The following is a 26190-nucleotide window of genomic DNA, read 5'->3' as shown; positions in this document are numbered from 1 at the left end:
CAGCAGCTGGATGCGATGCACACCGCGATTGTGAACTTGTAACTTCCGCTAAGCAACTGCAGATTCAGCGCACCTAACGCTTAACACGCTGTTTAGAGGTGTAAATCAACATTTTTATTTCACAGCCTTTCTTCAACGTTGATGTTTTATCGCATGTAGCAAATTTGGTTTCGGAGCTACAAAGGTATGTTAGGCAGCGTTTTTTTACGCCAGTCCAGATACAGTAAAACCTCGTTAATTCGGAAAACTGGATAATTCGGACTCATACATTGGTTCCTGCAGGCGTATGCAATGAAACTCTCGTGAATTCAGAATTTGGCCGTACATCGGTTCCAAGTCAGTGTCCACCAAAACGGTGCACGTCGCCATAGTCATCAGTGGAAATCGTACGTGAATGACGGTAACGCCAGAACGCTTCGTGCCTATTTGTGCTTTTAAAGTCTTTATTCTCGGGTTGGGCCACGGCTCACATAGCCCCGCATTGGCCGTGTGCCTTCATGACTGCGAAGTCGCCATCCCTGATCACGTCTATAGTGGCTGCAATTTCGTGCACAGTTGCTGCCATAAACAGCAGTTTCGTTTTCACTAAGTGCAAAGCTGTAGAGGATGAACAGCACCCGCTGCATCGCGATGGACACTGACCAGCTCACTGGCGAAAAAATAATCGGGATGTGCGTGCGGTAATGAAAAGCATGTCTCAAATGAAGACGCATGCTGCGGCCATGCTGTGAAGGAAGTCGTGAGACCTGCACCGCTGCGAGCGCTAATCAGCCACGAGATGACGACAATTGCAGCTTCTGCACTGCTTTTGTGCAAAATAGAAACAGGATTTGCTCATTCATTCATTAAATAAAAGCCTCTTGACGTAGTAGGCATTTGTTTCTTGTTTTCTTGATACCCTTGGTAATTCAACATTCGGTTAATTCAATCAATTTTTTCGGTCGGGTGAAATCATAATTAACGAGGTTTTACTGTATAGTTATAATCGGCTACAACGAATGAAGTTTTCGTTCTTCTTGATATCGTTAAAAGTGGGCTGCACTGTATAAGGGCAGCAGAACGTGAAAGTAAGCAGACAAGCGTGCATGGTTTCACAGACAGTAAGCAAATAAAGGAAAGAATGGTACGTGCCTCCAGATACCTCCTGGAAGGATGCTGTACTTGCAAAGCAGCCACACCTGTCATTCAATTTCAGCGGCCGCACAGCCCTTTCAAGCTAAAAAAAACCACCACAAACAACTCACCTCACCATTTTTTGACATGGCAAACTCTCTTAATGTGTAGTCTGCATTGGATGACTCGGCGATATGCTGCAGGCAGTATTTCCCATACTCTTTCATCTGACCTTCATCTGGCCAGTACCGCACACACTTGGGCTGCAAAATCCAGAAACAGAGATGGAGCTCCCTTGAACCAGTCATGACGAGCCACACCTAAGCACTGGGTAAATGAGACACTACATGGCCTCATCTCAATGAGACTATCACTCATTCAATACCTAATCCATGCTGCCGATCATTTACCTCCCTATTGCTTCCTTTATCCTCAGCTTCTAGGTTTATTTGCTTTCCTTCAGGTTTCAGCCAAACAGAATAGACCAATCATACAAGATGTCTACATATGGTTTCAGACACAAGTAGATGTTTCTGAGAAATCACTTTGTGGTAGACAATGCAATTTACAAGGCGAGGCAAACAACATGGTGACAAATAATAATTACCAAATGACAAATGAACCTTTGATACCAGAGTTTTCCGAAGATTCAAGTACAATTGAATCCAGTGATTCTTCAAGAAAATTTCATTTAGTAGTAACGTTTCTTTTAACATGTGAACTGCAGACAAAAATATTTATTGGCAAAATTTCCAAGCCATCTGTTAATTTAAAAAAGTGCATTTTTCTCTAGTAAGTACAGATAGAGTAACTGACCGATAATTTGACACCAATAATTCAGACATGCTCAAGTATTCGGACAGCTTTGATGCACCGCCATTAGCAACATATTCAATGTACGACTACAGAAATTTCACCCATCTTACAGTGTGGATAATTCTGACTGTTCCAGCACAATCGCCTGGTGATTTGGCCACCTAGTCGAGCAGAAAGAGCAATATTTTTGTTTAGAAATGTGCCATGATGAGACATCAAGGCACGTATATATAAAATGGTTCTTATTGTGGCTGGCGCATCATAGCCGTAGTCACTTTTGTGCCATTAAACCCTACATAACTAACATTTCTTATGTAAGAAAGACAGCAGACTTGCGCAACCTTGCAGAATCCGAACTCAATTTCCAGCGAAGCTGTTTTTTCAAGCAGTTGCAATAAGAATTTCAGCTGCCTGTAAATAAATCACATATGCAACGTTGCCCCCATATGATTGGTCTCCTTGAAACCTTGCCCGCACATCATGCTTTCGAGCACTTGTTAAAGGGGCCCTGAAACACTTTTATTGAAGTGGAGAAATGCATATGAAGTTAAAATAGGCTACTTCAGAAATACTTCACCACAAAAAGTATTTTAATGTGTTCAGCAGAAGCAGAGTTATTGGCAATCAAACACGCCATTCGCGGTGCTTCCGCTCCTTCAATGACTTGCACTGCCAAGGCTACGGCGGAGTGGGGAAGGCCATAACTAAATGTCTTCTAAATGTTACGGTGGCGTGCAGTTGAAATTTGATTTTGGATGTTAATGTAGACGCCACTATTTTTGATTTCGGTACCTACGATACACCAAATGTTTAACGTGGCTGTCCTCAGCGAGCCGCAGTGCGCTGAGCGAGTGGATTCGTCGTGGAGGCTGCGGCAGCTACGCTACGTAGCAGACCACAGCTGCACACAACTCTAGCGTGCATGTGCATGCTCGCCCACATATGCTCCAGTCTGGCCGTGCTACATGGTGAAGACTGGCTTTGTCCTTCACCAGCTTTAATGACGGAAAGTAGCCACATCCAACTTGCACATTTTGAAGCGCTATCAAAAGCTCATTACGTAGCGATGTCTGCCAAGGCGTCTAACCAGGAGCGGCCAGGAGTCAGCGCACGATGACCTTAGGTTTCGCGTGGTTCGAGGCTAATTGAGTGTCCGAAACAAATCGAAATTGGCGAGACCTGATGGCTACGACACCCATAAGCAGGTTGGCCAAAGTTTAATTCCTACGTGGGCGGCCGCAGCCGAGCATGACCAGACGACAGCCAGCTTCTTCCGGAAGAAAGTATGCGGGCGACCGCAGCCGAGCGTGAGCGAACGACAGTCAGCTTCTTCCAGAAAAAAGTAATTATTCAAATTCGAAAGCAAATTTGCACTTCCTTCAGCCTATTTAAATAACTAAGTCAATAAATATACACAGTAACAACAGAAAGAAGCTTACTAATCTAAACACCCTCCTTCATTGTTGTCTGCTATTGGATAAAAGCAGCGGCGTATCGGAATCCGCTATATTATGAAATAAAGTGTCCAGAAAAGAGTGAGGATCGGGCTACTGTTGAAAAGAGTATTTTAGAGAAAGGTGACTTCGCAATACACTTGAGAGCTCCACGCACCGTGCAATACTGCAAAATTTGGCTGACAAGTTCACAGCAGTGCATGCTATCCGCGGGCTATGTTTTCGTACCAAAACCGGGGGGTTCAGGACCCCTTTAAGGAATTTTATAAAAGCAGCAATTCATTTACACACATTGTACTTCACGAGAGCGTTGGCCCTAATGTTCTCCCCATTTTCACAAAATGTCATCTTGGTGACCTGTAGAAGTTCCCCCAGGGCTACAACAGGGTAAATTCTGCATTGTTACAAAAACACTTATTACGGTGCGAATAGCTTCCATATTCGTCGGCAGAGGTCGGCAGAAAACCAGATGGGGTGATTAAGTTAGGAAATTTGCAGGCGCAAGTTGGAATATGCTAGCGCAAGACAGGGGTAATTGGAGATAGCAGGGAGAGGCCTTCGACCTGCAGTGGACAGAAAATATAGGCTGATAATGATGATGAGCTTCCATAAATGTGTAATTTTCAGCTAGGGCTGTAATTTGTCCACACACTTTGAAATCTGTCTACACATTATCCATAACCTGCCCCTAATATTTAACAAATATAAATAAGGTGCCTTTTTTAGTTCACTGAGGACACCCGGGAAACCTACTACATCATCATGATCAGCATATATTTATGTCCACTGCGATCTCCAAGTACCCCCTCCCCTGTCTTGCACTAGCTGATTCCAACTTGCATCTGCAAATTTCGTAACTTCAATCACCCCACCAAGTTTTCTGCCGTCCTCAACTGCGCTTCCCTTCTCTTGGTATCCATCCTGTAACTCTAATGCTCCACCGGTTATCCATCCTACGCATTACATGGCCTGCCCAGCTACATTTTTTTTTCTCTTAATGTCACTCAGAATATTGCATATCCCAGTTTGCTCTCTTGATCCACATCGCTCCCTTCCTGTCTCTTAATGTTAGGCCTAACATTTTTCATTCCATCGCTCTTTGTGCAGTCCTTAACTTGTTCTAGAGCTTCTTTGTTAACCTCCAAGTTCCTGCCCAATATGTTAGCACAGGTAGAATGCAATGATTGTACACTTTTCTTTTCAACGACAGTGGTAAGCTCCCAGTCAGGATTTCGTAGTGCCTGCCGTATGCACTCCAACCCAATTTATTCTTCTGTAATTTTCCTTCTCCTGATCAGGGTCCCCTGTGAGTAATTGACCTAGATAAACATACTCTAGAGGCTGACTGGCGATCCTGAATTTTTGTTCCCTTACCAGACTATTGAACATTACCTTTGTCTTCTGCATATTAATCTTTAACACCACTCTTAAACTTTCTCTGTTAAGGTCCTCAATCATTTGCTGTAATTCGTCCCCATTGTTGCTGAATAGGACAATGTCATCTGCAAGCCGAAGGTTGCCGAGATATTTGCCATTGATCCTCACTCCTAAGCCTTCCCAGTCTAAGAGCTTGAATACTTCTAAACATGCAGTGAATAGCCTTGGAGAGATTGTGTCTCCTTGCTTGACCGCTTTCTTGATAGGTAACTTTCTACTTTTCTTGAGAACTAAGGTTGGTTGCTGTGGAATCTTAGTACAAATTTTCCAAAATATTCGCGTATGCCTCCTGAACTATTTGCTTACGCAATGCCTCTATTACTGCTGGTAGCATCTCTACTAAATCAACTGCCTCTTCATAATCTAAGAAAGCCATATAGAGAGGTTTGTTGTACTCCACAGATTTCTCGATTCCTTGATTACCAGCGCTTCACAGCTGCTGTGCTTTTGTTTTTCCTGTAGCTGCCACTGTGTCCTTTGCACGAGCATCTGCCTTGACCATGTTTTTTCCCCCTCCTTTTCTTACACCACTTCTTGAGCATCGAGCCAATGCTCTTTCCAAGGAAGGGGGGAAATGCAACCAGCAGTAGTGGGTACAGCGCTAAGAGGCAGGCATGGACAAGAAGAAAGAAGGGCTTGTGCTTCTCCGCCCGCTCGATAACCAGCTCTCAGCTCCGTGCTTTTCAGGAGCCCACTACCCTCAATAAACGTCCCGTCGCTCGTTCCCTCTCAAGGCATGTGACAATATGATCCGTTGTAGAATATCCGTTCCTCAAGCCAGCCTGTTCTCTTGGTGTATTGAAGTCAAGTGTTGCTGTGATTTTAACGCGACAGCATTTAGGGCCCCGTGTCGCAGAAAATCTGGCGTAGGCGTCGGTGCCCGCAGCCACGAAAATCATCCCCAACCACGTTTAGGTATGCCACACCATTCTATCATTAATGTTGCTTATGCCTTGTCTTGCATTCTTGACAAAGCTATTCCTCGGAATTTTGAAAATGACCATCCACAAACAAATGTCATGAAACAAAATACCCACAGCGCATGCCTTTTATGTTAAATCTTCTCAGACTGAAATATTAAAAGTGCGAAACAAATACGGAAACCTGAAAATTATGTAATTTATTTGTCGCGGTTGTGCACTATCTCCAGGATCGGCCCACGCAAGAGGCCGCGTTTCCACCAGAAAGCTCGCCTACGTGCATAGCATTCGCCGCCAGTGTTTGCCAGTCAAAAAATGGTTGCATAAGCTGCAGTCGTCGGGAACCATGAGTAGCTGTCAGGGATCTTTGAATGCTATCGCGTTCCACTCTTAAAAGCGAAGCTCAAGCATCTTCCAAATTTTATTGGAAATTACCTTGGTGAATATTTTATACAATACTGAAAGCAAGCTAACGGGCCTATAATTTTTTGCAGTTCTCTAACGTCTCCCTTCTTATGGATTAGTATAATGTTGGCATTCTTCCAGTTCTCTGGTACACTTGAAGGAAGCCGTAAAATACGGACACAGCATGAAATCCGTGAGAAGAGAACTTGGCATAAGACAAGGCAAAATGTATGCACTGAAAGATAAGCAGGGTAATGTCATAAACAATTTCGATGACATAGTAAAAGCAGCAGAAGTATTCTACGCTGACCTGTACAGTACGAAGAGCAGCCAACCTACTTTCATTCGAAGTAGTGATGAACAGGATATAGGGGCTCCTTCTATAACTAGCGATGAAGTTAGAAGGGCCTTGCAAGACATGACAATGGGAAAAGCTGCTGGAGAAGATGGAATAACAGTCGATTTATTGAAAGACGGAGGAGATATCATGATTGGAAAGCTTGTGGCCCTTTGCACGCAATGCCTCCCAACCTACTAAAAACCTTGCATAAATCAAAAAAGATAATTAAGGTTTAGTAATTATTTGCAACAGTTGTAATTAGGCAAGGAATGGTAGAGTTTCATCAAACACTGCACTTGATATGACCCCCATTTCCACAAAAGTTTACTTATCTCGGAACACTGTAAAGCATAGCTGATAACAGCCGTACGACAATTTCGAGTTCTTGCTTCAGAAATATTTTGCAAAGGTACCATGTTATTTCATGCGCATTTAACTTCGCACACAGACTTGCCATAACCTTCCCTCCTTTTCACTAAGTTTGATTGCTGTGTTAGTTGTAGTTCTGCCAGGGAAGCAGGCTAAATTCTGTATGTTCACCAAACGCTTAATGCACTGGAGCAGTTGCATATGCAATTTATTGCAAAGGCTGTACATACCCGACCCACCTTTAACTTTGCCTGCGCATTACCCATAATGTGACTTGTTTTCACAAAACACAAACAAGGTGCCTCGTGTAGTTCACCAAGGACCACCGGGTGAACCTCATATAAAACACAGAAAAATAAAAAAATCAAGATTTCTAATTTTTGTAGCACTCATAAGGCAAAAATGTGAAAATTTCAAGACTATAGCACTGAAGATTTCTACCACTTCTCGTGAATATAATTTTTGTCTAACACAGAATCCTCTCGGGACATAGAGAAACCTAGATGATTATGGTAGTGCGACACTTTCTAACACTTGCAAAATTTTTTTTAGCAAAAGCTTTATTTGACACACATGCCTTTACCTTCACACACAAGATTTGCAATAGTGATCTGCCCATTTATTTATTCATTTATTTATTTTTTAAGTTTGATCTTGCTGGCATTTGTGGTTCTGCTATAAATTTGTTATGCCAGCATTTGTGGTTATGCCATAGAGCGCTTTTGACCACTTCGTAAATGAATTTTTCAGGAAGCCTGTATTTCAGCCAAATGCACTTAACTTTGCACACAACTGTGCCATAGAGTTCCCCTGTTTGCTGAATTTGACTGGGGTGGAAATTGTACTATCTCAGGGCAGCAGGCTAAATTTTGCACCATTCATAAAACGCACTCGTAACACTTTGGAGCACTTTCATATGTAATTCATTGCTAAAGCTGTGAATGACCCAACACTTTGAATTTTGCCTACACATAACCCATAACGTGTCTCTTAATTTCACCCAAAAATTTGGAGGACGCTTAAGCTTCGCCTTTAAGAGTAGAACGCAATACCATTCAAAGATCCCCGACTGTTCGTCAGGCTTCCCAGCAACTGCAGCTTTCATTTAAGTGGGAAGCACTTTAGGAGCCCAGGATGTCATCTCTCATCGGTGGGTGTAACGCCCAACACAAGGTGTGACCGCAAAAAACCCTCACTCTTAAGCCGCGCGAAAATAAAATTTCTCTTCGGGCTGCGGATTCGAACCACCAACCTCCGGGTTGTGAGACCACCACGCTAACCAATTCAGCCACTGTCGGTTCATCATCATCATCATCAGCCTATATTTTATGTCCACTGCAGGACAAAGGCCTCTCCCTGCGATCTCCAATTACCCCTGTCTTGCGCTAGTGTATTCGAACTTGAGCCTGCAAATTTCCTAACTTCATCACCCCATCTGGTTTTCTGCCGACCTCGACTGCGCTTCCCTTCTCTTGGTATCCATTCTGTAACCCTAATGGTCCACCAGTTATCCATCCTACGCATTACATGGCCTGCCCAGCTCCATTTCTTCCGCTTAATGTCAACTAGAATATCGGCTATCCCCGTTTGTTCTCTGATCCACACCGCTCTCTTCCCGTCTCTTAACGTTAGTCCTAAGATTTTTCGTTCCATCGCTCTTTGTGCGGTCCTCAACTTGTTCTCGAGCTTCTTTGTTAACCTCCAAGTTTCTGCCCCATATATTAGCACCGGTAGAATGCAATGATTGTACACTTTTCTTTTCAACGACAGTGATAATCTCACTCAGGATTTGGTAATGCCTGCCGTATGCACTCCAGCCCAATTTTATTCTTCTATAAATTTATTTCTCGTGATCAGGGTCCCCTGCGAGTAATTGACCTAGATAGACCTGCTCGTTTACAGACTCTAGAGGCTGACTGGCAATCATGAATTCTTGGTCTCTTGCCAAGCAACTGAACATTACCTTCGTCTTTTGCACATTAATCTTCAACCCAATTCTCAATTTCCCAATTTTCTCGATTAAGGTCCTCAATCATTTGCTGTAATTCGTCTCCATTGTTGCTGAATAGGACAATGTCATGTGGTTGCTGAGATATTGGCCGTTGATCCTAACTCCTAAGCTTTCCCAGTCTAAGAGCCTAACTCCTAAGCTTTCCCAGTCTAAGAGCTTGAATACTTCTTCTAAGAATGCAGTGAATAGCATTGGAGAGATTGTCTCCTTGCCTTACCCTTTTCTTGATAGGTAACTTTCTACTTTTCTTGTGGAGAACCAAGGTAGCTGTCGAATCCTTGTAGATATTTGCTAAGATATTCACGTATGCCTCATGTACTCCTTGATTATGCAATGCCTCTATTACTGCTGGTATCTCTACTGAATCAAATGCCTTTTCATAATCTATGACAGCCATATAGAGAGGTTGATTGTACTCCGCAGATTTCTCGATTACCTGATTGATGACATGAATATGATCCATCGTAGAATATCCCTTCCTGAAGCCAGCCTGTTCTCTTGGTTGGCTGAAGTCAAGTGTTGCCCTGATTCTATTGGAAATTATATTGGTGAATATTTTATACAATACTGAAAGCAAGCTAATGGGTCTATAATTCTTCAATTCTTTAACATCTCCCTTCTTATGGATTAGTATAATGTTGGCGTTCTTCCAGCTCTCTGGTACATCGCGTATAAAGGGCCGCAAGCTTTTCAAGCATGATATCTCCTCCATCTTTGATTAAATCTACTGTTATTCTATCTTCTCCAGCAGCTTTTCCCCTGGCTATGTCTTTCAAGACCCTCCCAACTTCATCGCTAGTTATAGAAGGAGCCTCTGTATTCGGTTCATCACTATTTTGAATAAAAGTAGCTTGGCTGTTTTGGGCACTGTACAGGTCAGTATAGAATTCTTCCGCTGCTTTTACCATGTCATCAAAATTGCTGATGATATTACCATGCTTATCTTTCAGTGCACACATCTTGCCTTGTCCTATGAAAGCTTTCTTCTTACTGATTTAATGCTGCATCCATATTTTACGGCTTCCTCAATCTTCCCCACATTAAAATTTCGCATATCCCTCACTTTCTTCTTGTTGATCAGTTTTGACAGTTCAGCGAATTCTATCTGATCTCTCGAGTTGGACACTTTCATGCTTTGTTGTTTATTAGGTCCTTTGTTTCTTGGGAGAGCTTACCTACTGGTTGCCTTGGTGCCTTACCTCCCACTTCAATTGCTGCTTCTGAGATCAACCTAGTTACGGTTTCATTCATTACCTCTATGTTGTCTTTATCTTCCTTTTCTAAACCTGCATATTTGTTTGCGAGCACCAGCCTGAATTGGTCTTTTAACCTTACTACGTCTAGGTTGGCCTGTTTCCTCTTGACTAATTTCACTCTTTCTCTCTTCAAATTGAGAGAAATCCTAGACCTCACTAACCTATGGTCACTGCACTTTACCTTACCTAACACTTCAACATCCTGCACTATGCTTGGATCGGCAGAGAGTCTAAACAAGGAATCTATTCCATTCCTTGTTTCTCTATTAGGGCTTTTCCAGGTCCACTTCGTGTTGCTGCACTTCCTGAAGAAGGCATTCATTATTCGGAGCCTATTCCTTTCCGCGAATTCTACTAACATCTCACCTCATGCATTCCTAGAATCGATGCCGTAGTTGCCAATTGCTTGCTCACCAACCAGCCTTTTCCCCACTTTTGTATTGAAGTCGCCCATGACTACAGTAAACTGAGTTTGCACCTTTCTCATTGCTAATTCAACATCTTCATAAAACTGTTCTATTTCTTCATCATCGTAACTAGTGGTTGTACTACCTTCATTTTGTACCTCCTATTCAGCTTTATTACGACGACTGCTACCCTCTCATTAATGCTGTAGAATTCGTCAATGTTGCCCGCTATGTTGTTATGGACTAGAAATCCTACCCCGGATTCTCTCTTATCTGGAATACCTCTGTAGCAGAGGACGTGGCCGTTAGTCAGCACTGTGTAAGCCTCAACAGTTCTTCTAACCTCACTAAGGTCAATAATATCACAGGCAATGCCTGATAATTCTTCAAATAGTCCTGCTAAGCTAGCCACACTCGAGAGGGTACGCATGTTGAACATTGCCAGGTTCAGTTTCCATTGGCGGCCTGTCCGGACCCAGAGATTCTTAGCACCGTCTGCCGCATAGCAGGTCTGATCGCCACCTTGGTCAGGTGCTCCACAGCCGCTGGGGACTGAGGGCCATGGGTTAATTGTCGGAGTCATGAGGGGGGTAGTGGCCGAATACTGCACCAAGGAGGCCAATTCCTGTTCTGGTGAGGGAGTGACTTTGATGAAGCTTAGTGGGCCTTCCCAGTTTGGTTGCACCTGAACTAGTATAGCCCCAGCAGCTCTCGGCAATATATTTTTTTTTCTTGCCGGTGTCAGGCACCACTCCATGCCTGAAAATGTAGTGGACTGGAGTAGTATTCGAACTTACGACCTTCAGATTTGAAGCCAGGTATTCTACCTCTGCTCCACGCCACCGTCGGTTCATCATACGCTTCCTTACAAGTGGGGTTTTATATGCACAGGTGGTCGGCACGCGCTCGTGCCACTGCTCCCGCGTTTGTCGTTGTCATCTGCTTCCACAGCTGGCTGTGTTGGAGCTAATCATTCCAGCATAGAATTTAACTTCTCTTCTGTCGTCGTAATTGAGAGGCCGCATTTACGGGGGTATGAGCCATTCAATGTCTTATGTAATGGACAGATTTTTTAGGAAAAAATTTCATGGAAATCCATCCAGAATGTACGTGCTCGGGAAAGGCCTCGTCGTCGACATGCCGATTCTAGCGTGAGGGCTTTCGAAGCCTAGGCGAAACGTCATCCCCGAGTTGAGGGAGCGCGATAGAGGCCAAACGTCATGCGAAGAGCTGCCGACCCCGAGTTAAGGGAACGCGATACTGAAGCCACATGTCAGCGTTGTGTAGCCCTCCAGGAATCCTACAAAGGTGTTGCACGCATCGGCAAGCTAGCGCCAACTTCCCCGGCGCGACGGCCAGGTTTCAACGCGAGTTTCTCAACCGGAAATTGGGAGCCAGCTGCAGTGCGTGGCACCGGTTGTGGTTCGAGTACAACGTGGTTCTCGTCAGTGAAATTCGTTCCGAGGAACACCGAAGAAACACCACGACAAGCTTCGCTTATTACCATTTCCTCGACAGAGGAAAGGCTACAAATTTTTTAAGTGCGCCGCACTTTAGGGGCCGGGGATGTCGTCCCTCGTTGGTGGGTGTCATGCACAACACAAGGTCAACGTTAAGAACTAAAATTCCCATAAAATTCCCCTAAAAACGGATAAAACTAAACCAAATAAATATAAAATATAAAACAAGGAAAACATCATGATTTAATGCATTCATTAACCCAAATTAATAAAAACTCGATCGAAAACAACAAGCTAATCCTGATGATAGTCAAGAGAGGGCGCCACAGCCTCACAAGTAGAAAGATTCCACAAGGGCGCGCTGAAAGAGCCGTTCTCGCGCTCCGGGATGCTCCTTCCCGCCATGGACGCCAAGCAGCAAGCATGCTTGGAGCGAAAGCGCCAACGCAGGGCTCATCAAGCGGTGCGCACCCAAGAAGCTGACGTTGCTCTCTAGCGCAGGCAAGCTAATCCCAACATCGTGAAAAGAATAGCTAAACACAAGATAAACAGCATAAAAGAAGATAAACACAAGGAAAACACATAGGAAACAATGGTGAATCACTGCTCTGCACTTCCCCAGCTTTCACGTTGAGTGGAACTGCATTACTGTCGATTTCACCATTTTTTTTTTCTGCACCTTCGCCTCGGTGCGCAGCTGCTGAGGAGGTGCGCGGTTATCCAGGGGTGGGACTGCCCAAAGTCATTTTGGAGGATTTTCGGAGCAAGTAAAATTGTGTTTTTGAGCACTTCGGAGCAGGCCATTCTGAATTTTCATGGAATAATGGAATATGGCAGCGCACTTCGACACCACGACGAAACACAGAATAAACCAACACGAAGCACGTAGTAGAAGCGTGCTTTGTAGATATAGCGTGGGTAGATTAGAGTGGGTTCCTGTAAAGCCGAAAACATCGATGGCACTACGATCGCACTATACATTCCTGCGCTGGCACTCACAATAATAGTTGAAAATGCTCTCAAATTATGCGGTCCAATCGTCGCGGTAACATAATTTCTGGGTCACCAGATGGCCCTGCAGACCCAGAAAGCCACAATCAACCCTGGGCTGGTATAGCATAGAGCTATTCTAATCAGCTTTTATTGCAATAGCAAGTATACGAAAACTCCAGGCGCATTTCTGCAGTCGCTGTCGCCTTCGGCGTCGCTGTGATGTTCCACAGAAAGTCCAAGGGCGATAACAACGTTGCCGCGTGCCACAAACTGATTGTGCGAGTGAGAGCGTGCGAGGGCGGACGATGGTGGCTCAATCTCGCACGCACAAGAGAGGAAAGCGCAGAGAAAACAGGCCGTCTTCCGTCGGGCGGAAGGCACCGGAGGAGGGAAGTGGAGGGGGGGTCATTTCGGCGGCTGCTGCGTATGGCGCGGCCCTGTGTTAACTTTAAATCTCAACAAATTGCAGTTTTTAGATTTGAAGTTAATTTTTGCAGAAACCCACATAAGCTGGTATTACCATCCTAGGGCTAACAAACCACTCCTTTCGTATTCTTCCTCCCACTTGAAGCTTGTCAAACGGGCAATTGTGAACATGGGCTTCACCAATTCCATGAAAAAATCATGTCCTGTCATGATACCCGTCAGCCTGAGCGAGCAAGCCAGTCGGCTTACTGCGGCTGGTTATCCCAAAGATGTGCTTGTTTCTGTGGCAGAAGGCTTGTTGAGGAAATACAAGACGAGCCGCGGTGAACAATCCACAGAAAGAAAAAAGACGGCGGTGCCCCTTTGCACTCTTCATATGCTTCACAGAGCTATTATTGCAGCGAAGCTGACTAAAGAGAACAGGCGATTATGAAACGCATATAAGGCCCTTGTCAGCATGACGGGTTGCAAGTTCAACATTTCACCATTTGCCGCGAGTACTACGAGTGGCTGGTGACGGAAGGCCGCAAACTTATGCCAACCATGCGAGTGAAAAGAGTCTCCCCGATGGCGGCTGGGTGCTTTCAGCATGGGTCTCTATTGCACACGATGTCATGATGCAGTTGTTCATGAAGTGCAGGATTTCACTGGACAATGATGTACTGTGGGACCACAGCAGCGATGACGACAGCAGCACTAGCAAGGACAAGTAGTCCAGCGACTAATAAATTTTTCTTGTGGTATGCACCCACGGGCATGCCATCCTTTTGATACATCTACAGACTCGCTTCAATGGAAACTCACCTTTCCCCTTTCAACTTCCTTTGTAGTCATTACAATAACCCTGGTGTTTCCTTGCCAGACCATGGACCAGAAGTCGCCAATGGTGTTCTGTAGGCAGCCCTGTGTTGCTATGTACACTTTGCTATGGCCATCAAAAATGGAATCGTCATCTACCTGCAGAAAGAGCACTGCAATAGTCACAATGTGAGCACCAGGCAGAGACGTCATTCATCAGGGGTCTGAGTGAAACAAAGAATGACTTGTGCACAACATGGGTATTACTTCACCTTAGTACCACTTTCTCAAAATTAAATGTGGCACCAGGAGCTCCTAGTGCATGCATGTTGGCACGTATTGTCTACCTCCACCCAATGCCAGGCAATTTTATCCATGCCCATCTCAAGTTCAGTATGCATCACATTGATACAACCCCGTTCTGTATGACTTCCCAGCGTCAACATTCACGATGGAGAACAAAAAATATATATATATAACCCAATGCAGTCATGCTTCTTTTTACCGGTTAATATACGTTCCCTGAAAACATGATTTTTCGGCACCAACGTTCAGTGCATTGCCAAAGTGCGATTGTATGATACGTTTTCCGGCCACCAAATCCCACGTGAACAAAAAAAGACGCGAAGCAAGCACAATCGAGAGCAGTAGGCACCCACCTCAGCAGCTTCCCTGCAATACACACCAGCTTGCATCACATAAAAATGCTGGCATGCACTCAGTTAAATTTGCTCGTACCTCTTCCGATACCAGCAACTTTTCTTGCAGGTCGTCGCACACTGCGTTCACAGCTATCGCCGCCAAACCTATTGTGATAAGCATCTTCACCTATCTTGTTTCACAGTGCAAGTGGCATAATGCCTCGGAAGCATACTGCCCAGTTTAATAGGCATGAATAGCGGCACGAAGTTAGAATCATGTTTTGCTCTGACGGCATCATATTGCGGCGTCCACTCAGCAGCTGGATTTCGCTTCGGTTTCCTGTCACCATGTTATAACACTATGCAAAAGGAAAACAATGTGCATCTTGGGTTGCGCGGGCCCCACCAGCTCGAGGTGGGGTACAAGCGTCTTGTAGCGCAACAATCTATGCAAAACTTTGTATTTCTTAAATGTCAAATACAGCCGAGTCTTACAAAGTGATTTCGGATTGTCCGTTCTCCCAGTTAGTGCACTTGAACCTCATTATAACGCAACGGGATATAGCGAAATATTGGATATACTGAAGTAAATGTAACTCCCCCTGAAATCTCCGTACAGATCCATGCATTTAAAACCTCGTAACAAAGTAAATTTACCTGTCAATGAATAACAAACTATATTTGTCTACCAGACAAAAAATAACGGACTGTGGTGCACGAAGTATATCGCTTTACGCAGAGTTCGACACTCGTTCGGCACGGCTGTTCAAAACTTCCGCATCGGACACGCTTTTGATCACACGGCCACGCGTTCAATCTCCTCGTGATCACACGATCAACCTCCTCACTCACTCACGCAGCGGGGGAGGCGGGGCAAGGCGACGGATAGCCCTCATTGAATAGCAACTGCGCAGTCGGCGGTCGGTGAGGAGTAGTCAGTGTGTAGCATTCACATCTGCCTTGTGCGCCACATACTATTCAACAACAACGAACTTCGGTCGCTGCGCACTGCTAGCACCGTGCTCTCTCAGCCTTTGTACGGACGCGTCGCCAATTTCACAACACTATGGATGAGGAATTTAGGAAGCGGAAGCGCTTCGCAGGACTATCTCATTGGAAGAGAAGGAAGCGATTATAAAGGCTGTCAAGTCCAGTACGAAGAAGTCTCAGGTTGTACAAGACTCTGGAATCGCGGCCAGCATGTTGTCCACCATATTGGCCAGACAGGAAGTGATAACCAATGATGTGACCTGTGGTGTAAAAGGAAGCAAACTGCTGCGTTCAGACCAGTCGAGGATGATGTATTCAAATGGTTTTTAAATGCCAGAGCTTTGAACCTGACAGTATGTGGAGACATTTTGCAAAGAAAGGCAAGAGACTTTGCTTGTATTATGAGGTATGACGGTTTCATCGACAGTGCTGACTGGCTGCAGTGCTTTAAGGAACGGCATGACGTCGTTGGAGGAACGGTAGTGGACAAATCTTGATCTGTCGATGTGGAGTCAGCAGGGGCATGGATGAAAGAAAATTTTGCATTTCCATATGTTGGGCGTGTTGGTAAACTGAAAGCATATTTAGCGCCAGCAGACAAGGACATGAGGAAGACGACAACACAATGAGCTAACTTCAACAAATTTATTTCCTTGAAACAGCTGCCCATTTAACCCATGCACAGTGGCGCCTCGTTAGATAAGGAGACTGCCTTTTCGAATGGCTGAATCGGGATGATGTGGCGCCACTATGCATGAGTTAAATAGGCAGCTGTTTCATGGAAATAAAGTTCTTGAAGTTCGCTCATTGTGTTGTCTTCCTCCTGTCCTTGTCCGCTGGCGCTAAATATGCTTTCTGCTCTCTGAAAGAAAATTTTGACTCTTGCGGGAAAAGTACTCCGTTAAGAATATTTTTAATGCTGATGAAACTGGGCTCTTTTTTCAAATGTTGCTAAACAATACTCTAGCCCTAAGAGGTCAGCTGTGCCATGGCGCGAAGCACAGCAAACAAAGAATTACTGCTCTTCTTTGCGCGAACATGGACAACTCTGAAAGGTGCCTGCACTTGTTAGTACAGCTCATCGCCGCAATGTTTTAAGGGGAAGCGACAGCTGGAAGTCCAGTATATGTCCAATCGAAAAGCATGGATGACACACAACATCTTTGCGGTATGGCTGCAAAATTGGGACGACCAACTCAAGAAGCAGAAACACAAGGTCTGTTTGCTTCTTGACAACTGCACAGCCCACCACACAAGTGCTGCGCTACGCAACATTAAACTTAGTTATTTGCCACCGAACTGCATGTCACTTATACAGCCTCTTGACCAAGGCGTCATTATGTCCTTCAAGGCAGGCTACCACAAGAGCTTAATTGATCGCGTACTTCTTAATATGAGTTTGCAGTGCGAAACGAAAATCAACTAGTACAAGGCTATGAGATGCTGCAAGCCTTGTGTATGAGCGTTTCTGCAAGCACGATAGCCAACAGCCTCCGGCATGCCTTGTGCGAAGTTACTCTGCTGCGCGCGTTACTCCGCTAGTGCTGAATCTGATGCAGAAGAAAACGTGGCTAAGGAAGTTGAAGTGTTGTGGAAGGCGCTCATCGATGCCGGTGTTGTCGCAGCCGATGAATTGTTCTGCGATTACGTCAACGCTGATGCGGCGACTACAGAGCAACCAACCGACGACGGTACTATGGCAGATGTCACCAGATGAACCGACACAAGTGACGACTAAGACGACATGGGCTCCAATACGCACACGTTCAACATGCCAACGTCGTCACAGGCACTTGACGTGGTTGTCCTACTGCGTCGTTTCTTCGATGCTCATGAAATCAGCGAAAATGGCATCAACACAGCCGCCACCGCTGAAAAGGAACTATTTTGCTTGCAACGCCTAGAACAAAGGAGCATGGCAAGGGCTAGTACAGAATACAGGCTCTGAATGAGCCAAATATTTGTCTTGCATTCGATTTTCGTCGCATAAGTGGTCGCAAAACGGTATGACGGGCTGCAAGGTGGTATTTTTCTTAGCATGCTTAGCATCCCACTGGGCATACAGTGCAGTAAACGGTTGTAATTGATATAACGAAATAATGAATATAACCAAGTTATTTCGCCTCCCCCCTGAACTTCGTTATAACGAGGTTCGAGTGTGTATTTTCCCACATTTATTTCCAAAACGTATGATCAAGGTACTACTGAACTGCAAAACAAAAGTTGAAAGGTCGCTTTCACTGGTGGCCATTCACTCATTATTTTGATGGTGCCACCGGACTGCAGCTTTTCATCTAAGCTCGAACTCGCAGTGTATGCAAGCACCCCACATGCTCTTACTCCCAATGTCTTCTGTGTAGGGTTATGCATTGCCAAGCATTTCATTCTGCTGCAAGTAGCACAAAGTGGAAAGGCCATCAAGAATGCATTCGCACAATAACGCTCCTTGTGGGCACCAACCTTTATGTAGTTTGCATTGATGTAGTCTGAGTACGGGGTGTCAGGGTCCACATCTTGCAGGTGCACTCTTGTTGCATCAACTGCATGAGGGAAAAGGAATTCATGCAAAGCCAGTGCAAAGCCAAGGAGACCTGTGCACTTACATGGCAGTATGTTCTTGTAGCGGTTCTTAGCCCGGTTCTCAGGCCTCTGTCCATCTTTCCTACTGTAGAGATTTTTGCACTCCTGCTGTTGCAAATGCTGTTCAAAAATGACCAAAAATCTTGTTAACAGTTGCCATGAATGCAATATTGTTAATGCCTTAATAAACATACAACAATAGCCTTTCCTATCAAATGACACTGTCAATCTACGGTAAATTTTTAACCCTAGTTGATTTACCCATTTTATTCAATCATCTCACACGAACAGGCCAACACCGCCTGTCAGTGCAAAAAAAAAGTATTCATTCAGTTTGTCCTTTCAACATTCTACGACGGCAGTTCACAAAGGCCACCACATATTTTTCTGTCATACCAAATTTGACCATCTCTTTCATTTACAACACAGTAGAACCTCTTTAAAAATATCAAAGCACTGCACGATACATTCGCATCCAGGCGCGGATCAGGGGGATGTCCGGATGTCCTGACCCCCCCTCCCCCCTCAGATTTCTGCATCACCCCTCGCTGACAGGGCGATGGTCCTGTTGCAAAAAATACGGCCACCAGCATTCGTCAAAAGTATTTTTCGCAAATATGAGTGGTAGCAGCCGTGTAGAATTAAAGCTAGCTGGCTCTGTAGCTGTTAAAGTTAGCTGTAATTAAAGTAATTAAAGTTAGCTGTTTTCTGTAGGGGTGTGGTGTCGCGAAGTTGCCATAGTTATTTTTTCTCATGAACGACTTGGACCTCCTGACGCCGGCCGTGCCCTACTCGTCCCGTCGGCGACATCGAGCGAATGAGGCCACGTCTCTTGTGTCAAGCATGCCCATGTCCGTGCGAGCACCTTCGGACCTGATTAACTTAGTTCCCCCTCAGGGTGTCATTAGTTGACTCTTATCGTTACCTCAAAAAGCCAGGGGTGTGGCGTAGCGCGTTCAGGCCGGAGGAAAAAGCTAACAAAGCGAAGAGGCGTCGACAGCAGCAACGTAAATACAGACAATGTGAACACAGGCAGCGAAAGCGGGACTGTGCAAAAGCGGAGAATGCATCACAGGACCATGAGTCCGAGGAAGAACGTCACCGTCTGTCGATCACGCCAGAGAAACTTCAGGTGATAATGATGATGATTTCATTGCAAACGGGGCGGTGACAAATAGTCACCTAGCCTGCTTGATTTAATCAGGTATGCTATACATGTTTTACAGCGACGCTGTATATGCCTAGGCAAAACGTCTGTCCCTACCCAGGACGGCCCTCCGCAGGAACCAGCGCGCATGCGCAAAAAATAAAAAGTCACAGTTTCGCCCGAAAGGTGAAGGATCGATTGCGATAGAAAATTAGTAGAGAGCTATACGAAACAAGGATAGTAGTTTAATTGGCCATTTAAAGTTGTAAAGATTCGCTTACTTAAGGGAGTTTACTGTACTTTATGAAGAGTTATCACTCAAGCTACGGTTGAATCATTGGAATCAACGAGCACAGTAAAAAATTTTGAAGCAGGCAAATCTTTATGAAACGAGAAGGCGAACAAAAGACGGCAGCGTCAATATTGCTGACGTTTAGGGCATTTATCTGATTATAAATCAATCCAATCACTTTTCTTACATGCTTTAAAGCGACGCTGTATATGCATAGGCGAAACGTCCCCTGGGCATGGATGGACGTTTCGCCTAGGCATATACAGCGTCGCTGTAAAACGTGTATAGCACGGTGTTACGCGTGCACAGGTCAACATCAACACATCTCGTTCGATGACCGCGGAAACTCGCTGTGAAAACGCCGGGGTGAGAAAGCGCGCCAGCAGCAGCTCGCAAAATGCGCTGTCTCTCGTCTCGCTTCAACACGAACTAAATGTCGAAAGCAAAGCGCATACGAAGTTACCGGCACTCGGCGCATGCACATTGTCCCCATCGCAGATCGCTTTGAATATGAGGACCGCGCGGGCGCGCACTTCGCCATCATCGCAGATCGCTTTCAAGATAGGGTGCGGCCACGCTGTCAGCAGCAGCCAACAGAGCAGAACGCACGCCCCCCCTCCCAGTCGCCTCGGCCCCATGACGAACCGCACGCTTCCGACCTGCCTTCGTCCCTCGCGTTCACTACATTAGGCCGCGATTGCCGGCACCCCTCATACGATTTCAATCGCACACATAGCGTACGGCTCACAGCGACGATGTTATCGCCGTGGGACTTTATACGGAACCTCACGGCAACGGCGACACCGATGGCAGAAATGCGCTTAATAAAAAATCTATTTGGAGAGGAGTTAGTAGCAAAAGGAGAGGGAATATCTGGGTCTTTCACCTCGGAGTACAGCTGTTGGCGACGTAAAGATCGGTCCACTGTTAAAGGGAACACCGGAGCGCGTGGCGTCTGCTCGGCGCCACCGCCAGCCGGCGGCTGCAACGATTGTCGCGCAGGCGCAGCGAGTACTGTGGGTGGTGCTTTTACGTCGTCTGCTACCTTCTGCTTCCGTGCTTCGGATCGTCGCTCGCGTAATTCGTATTTAAAAGTCGCCACTTTCCTTCCAGCTGGAAGGAAAGTGATTGGATTGATTTATCAGACAAATGCCCTAAACATCAGCAATATTGATGCTGCTGCCACCTTTTGTTCGCCTTCTCGTTTCATAAAGATTTGCCTGCTTCAAAATTTTTTACTGTGCTCGTCGATTCCAATGATTCAACCATAGCTCGAGTGATAGCTCTTTATAAAGTACAGTAAACTCCCTTAAGACGAATTTGAAGGGACCATGAAAATTTGTTCATCTTATCGGATTGATAGATTCTTATCTTATCGGATTGACGGATGATGGCAGTCATTGATGGATATTTGTCGCTTCTGTGCAAATTGGCGAGCAGCCACAAATGACGTCATCTCACCTAATGACCTTAAAAATCCTTCCGTGCTTTCGTGCTGCTGGAAAAAGTTCACTATGCAGTTCGAGCAGGCATCTTCCGCCTGCCTCACAAGTCATAGCCTGTAGGACCCGTATGATGACGCGAGGTCACATGCCCCCTCTGAGAAACGGCACTGGCCAGGAGAGTTCCTCCACTTTTTTTATTTTAACAGCGAAGCTGTTTAAGCCAGCCGTAATTTGTGGTTCGTATCAAGAAACTATCAAGAAATAGAAAAAAGTAAACGTTCTTGCCGAGGCGCGATTCGAGCCCGCGTATCCACAGTCCCAACACGAGCGTCGTAACCACTCAGCTATACAGCCACACTTGCAAAACATGAATTTATTCGAACCGTATGATTGCGTTCGAGCATCATCGTCTTCGTCCACAGCTAGCGCGTTCGCACGCTCGTGCTCTGCGAGGTGAAGAAGAGGTTTTGCGCGATGTGAGAGAGAGAGAGAGGGACGCATTCATAGAGCGGGTCTGCTGGAACGCGTTATCGGCATTGCAACGCGGTGTCAGTGTTGCAAGCTGTGCTATGCAACGTGCAGTGACGGCCGTAAGTCCGAGACATGCGTAAAAAAAATATTTCATCATCATTATGAGTACAGTGGAATCTCGATGATACGAATCTCACGGGGTCACTAAAAATATTCGTATTAGTCGAAATTCGTATCATCGAAACACAATTAAAACTAGCTAAATTAAGGGGGGACGCGGGGATCAGATCGCGAAAATCGCAAGAAAAATCTATTTTTGAAAACCACGCGTTTGGGTATCTGCAACGCCTAATCTACGCTGCATCAAAATGGTTTGGCTGAAACTGAAATTGCCCGAAAAAGTTTAATTCGTCAGTGCGCAGGATGAGAAAACAGCTTTAAATCGCGCAAAATCACCACAGTTCACGGAGCCATATCTCGTATTTCCCGCCACCGAGCGCCGCCATCTTGGTATCGTTCGAAAGCTCAAAGTTCCGCCGTTCCGCTTCTCAATTCGTCCGTCGTCGCCAACTTGTAACAAACGCACAAACACCAAAGAAGCGTGGGTCTGCGATAGGTAGTCACACAGGCCCTCTGATAAAAGCAGGCCTCCGATTGGCTGCCTGTGCTGAAAGGCGTCTCTCCATTGGTTGTTGCTGTGGCAGGGGCAAGATGGCAACCGCAGTTGTCTGCTTCGTAAACCACGCCAGCGTCTTCACTTGACACACAGAATTCGGATTACTGAGAACTCCCAGGTTAGTGATGGATCGTCGCTCGTTGGCGAATAAACTTTGGACGAAGCACGCCTTCGGAATACGGAAGCGCTCCTACGGCATGAAAAATACGGCGATTAGCGGGACAAGCGGAGGAGCACCCGACTGAACGAGCGCAACCTTGCACCGTGCGACTCCAGCAGCGAAACCCACAATCGCCCTGTGCCATCGGCACCGATAACGCAGCCGACGAAAGACGTGCCAACGGAGGCTCCTGCGCCTCGGCGTACGGCCGCGCGAATCAGCTGAGATCGTATCTCGGTAGACATAGCTCGCTGCGACTAGGCAAAATGGCGCAAAAAAGAACGCGGCCCGAAGCACGGCAGCCACTCCGCCCGATGGCACGCGGAAAAGCACAAAAGCAACAAAAGCGCCACCGCTTCGAACTCTTCGCGCTCATTCGCGGCCTCCGCGCTGTCCGGCGTCGCGTCCGCGCCTCCGCACCAAAAGAGAAAGGCAGAAAGCGCGTGACTGCGCGCTGTTCTCTTTCGCGGCCGTCGGTGGGGCGGCATTTATTCGTATCAACCGACGCGGGTCGAAAATAGATTCGTAACAACCGTTTTCTAGCACGTTGCAAAGTAATGGGGCTCGGCCGGGACCACAGAAAAATTCGTATCATACGGAAATTCTTATTAGCCGTGATCGTATCATCGAGGTTTCACTGTAATAAGATAAAAAGTTTGCGCGCACTTACGGAAAATGGTGGGCTACGATCGCCCAGCGTTTTTTTTTTTTCTTTTTTTTTTGTTTCCTCTTCTTGTTTTCGCCTCTGTCCACCAACAATGTGCGCCGCAGGCCTCCGATACGGTGCCTCGATGCGCGCGCCCGGGGGCGCGGCGCATCGAGGCACACTAGTCTTCCAGATCGGTAGCGGTGGTGATCACTCCGAAAATTCGTCTTAACCGAAGAGTACGTCTGAGGCGTCTTAAGCGGACTTTTTTTTTTTGCATTGAGTCTATGGAAAAACAAAAAAACCTTCACATGTTGTTCCCGAGTCTTAGACTCAGGAACATGAACCAACTAGACTTTGAGACTTAGATGAATTATAAGGCACAGCCGACAAGCACATGGCTGTGTTGGGAAACATTCTTTTCTTATAAGTTTGGAGAAACCGATACCTGGCTTCGCTAAAAGTCTACAGCAAGCTATAAGAGGCGGGTTTATCGTGAGCAGAAACGGTGAATTTTAGTAAATAAGAAAAACTACTTTCATAATCATCATCACTGACAGAAGCTGACTCCCCCCTCAGAAAAAACCTAGATCCGCCCCTGTTCGCATCACCTGAAATTATCGCCAGGGTACCAAAGTTGTTTTAACGCAACAAAATGCATTTAGTCAAATTTACCCTACAAGCGAGAAGGTCTCGCTCAATTACCGACTTACTTTTCAACCCCAGATAGGCCACAAAATGTATGAATAATCACACATTTATGGAACTGACCTGCAAGATACATACTAACGTAATGACTGTGCAACCTTGACATACTTTCAGCATCGACTGACTTCAACACTCGCACTAGAGACGGGCCCTGGGTTTTGTTGCAGTGGTGCAGAATTCGCTCTGCATCCCATGCGACAAGACCTCATGAGGCTTGGAGCCCGAGCATTAAGACTCGTACTGCGACATGTACATTGCCTCTGTAGCAGCAACACACCCACCTCAAACTCCTCCCAGAAGCCAGCCTTGCCGCTGTTCTGGCCATTCTCCTTGGAGAGCTGCTTGACGCGGTTCTCAATGGTGGATGCCTTGATGCGGGTCGCATTGAACGGCTGCTTGAGATGCACCACAGTGCCCGTTGTCTCCACCATTGGGTTCTTGCGATAGAAGTCCACCAGTTCACTGAGGCTGTCAAACTTCTCTCCACCACAGGCATCAAATTTCCCTTCCTGTCAGCAAAAGAGAGCATGGGCTATTTAATGCCAAAGAGCATTTGTTTCAGAAGATTACGGAGCACATGTGCAAAACTCACTATTAAAAAAAATTGGTGGAACATCCATCCTTTGGCGATGATTGTCGACATTAATGCCATTAGCAATCTATATTATGATGGGTATACAACTCCGTAACAATATCGTAGGCTTCTCTTCATCACCCAGAGTCCTCATCCACCATAATCATCAGCACCACACGTGTGCATATGGCTCGAGCAATGAGATACATGAATTCTCATTCTCAGTCAGGCTGGCCAGAGCAGCCGCCCCTCTACTCTTCACTTCGCCTTGTAGTCTCCGGGTTCTCTCAAGCCGCCGCCTTTGGGCTTAGGCTTGACGGTCGACTCCCTTGTGCTTGCCGTACGGCCGGGCTTCGGCGGTACCAGGGCAAGCAGAAACACGACAACACACGATAGAATAACAAGCACAACAACCTTTATTGCTCCAAGGGATTCGCGTGGAAGCAGGCTAGGTTCGACCGCGACGTTTGCCGGGGTCGATAGTGGTCGAACAAAAGCAGGGCGCGACAAAGGATGGGAACAAGATGTTTACCTGAGCTCCTTCCTTCATCGTGGCTCGCAGTCTTCTCCTCTTACCAGTGTTCGCCGGCCATGCCAATCTCGACCGCCCCATCTTGTTCTTGGCTCGGTCCAATGAGCACGAGGCTCCGCGTACACGTCATCACTACGTTTGCAACCGGTTTCCAAGAGGGTCGCGCCACCGCGCGAAAAGCCGTTTGGCTCCCCGAACGGGAAGAGGGGAAAAGGCGTCTGCTCTCTTCACTTCAGTGGAGCGCTTAAGGGCGCGAAAAATATGAACCTTCATAATTCCCACAGCCTTCACCCTTCCTTCCCTAATAAATGTAAGGACGGCAGCATGCCACATCGCCACCATGACGTAATAGTTCAGCGGAAATCCGCTAGGTGGAGATAAGTAATTAATCACATCGCCACCATTACGGCATTCCTTACAGTGGCGACTACAGGCATCTGAACAAGCTTACCAACATGAACCGCCTCTGCACGGCCAGCCACCGAGCCTCGCCTATAGCCATGGACCAGCCAGCTGAAAAAGAATGGCAACCTCCCAAGCTCAACAACCCTTGGCGTTCGCAGCTGTGGCCCTACCATTCGCACAGCCCTGTCGAACAAGTCATGCAGGTAGTTCCACAGCTCTACATCAATGGTGTGTCCTCAGCTTTGGCTGTACTCGAAGAGGGACCTTCAGGAATGCATGTAGATTTTGTTGGGTGCAAAAATATGAGTTATTAGCGGAGAAATTCGTAAACGAAGACCATATATCTCTTCCTCAATTTCTCTCACCCCAGATTCGGCATTGAAGCAGTGTCGTCACGGATTCCATTGCTGTCAGCGAATCAGAGGGCGCCATGATACGTCACCGCTTGCGTAAACGGCCGAGGCGCTCGCTCCATCATAGGCTGCATGGCCGCTGCATTTGCGTTTGCTGCGACTTTTGCTAAGGTGATTTGTGGCCGCGATGGATACCGTTGCTGATGCTGAACCTTGCAACAAAGAGCTCACCAGGGAAGCAGGACTGCATTTGAGCGACTTCAGTGAAATGGAGCACGATATGATCCTCCGTGCTCGCGCAGTAGGTGTTTCCACGTACGATGGCGGTGAGCAGCCGGCCGCGCCGACGGACAGCCAAGCCTCGT

The 26190-nt window shown here is 46.2% G+C and overlaps 1 protein-coding gene across 5 annotated transcripts in view; it reads right to left on the bottom strand.

Moving 5' to 3' along the window:
* The window catches only part of LOC119446843 (tyrosine-protein phosphatase non-receptor type 11-like), a 197206-nt gene that overhangs the window by 131546 nt on the left and 39470 nt on the right, over positions 1 to 26190 (bottom strand). For 3 of the 5 annotated variants that reach the window (XR_007466205.1, XR_007466204.1, XM_037711407.2), the window contains exons 5-9: positions 24243 to 24470; positions 18440 to 18536; positions 18297 to 18376; positions 14212 to 14364; positions 1245 to 1376 (exon numbers count right to left, since the gene is read on the bottom strand). Coding sequence is in view for 3 of the 5 variants with exons in the window: in XM_037711407.2 (XP_037567335.1) it covers positions 1245 to 1376; positions 14212 to 14364; positions 18297 to 18376; positions 18440 to 18536; positions 24243 to 24470 (690 nt within the window). In the remaining 2 variants the exon portion in view is untranslated. The remainder of the gene's footprint in view (positions 1 to 1244; positions 1377 to 14211; positions 14365 to 18296; positions 18377 to 18439; positions 18537 to 24242; positions 24471 to 26190) is intronic. The other 2 variants (XM_037711408.2, XM_049664956.1) reach the window with 2 other exon arrangements.

Source organism: Dermacentor silvarum, chromosome 3 (genome assembly GCF_013339745.2).
Source record: "Dermacentor silvarum isolate Dsil-2018 chromosome 3, BIME_Dsil_1.4, whole genome shotgun sequence".
NCBI lineage: Eukaryota > Metazoa > Arthropoda > Arachnida > Ixodida > Ixodidae > Dermacentor > Dermacentor silvarum.
The sequence above is the reverse complement of the archived record's forward strand: the minus strand, read 5'-3'. Positions and strand labels throughout refer to the sequence as shown.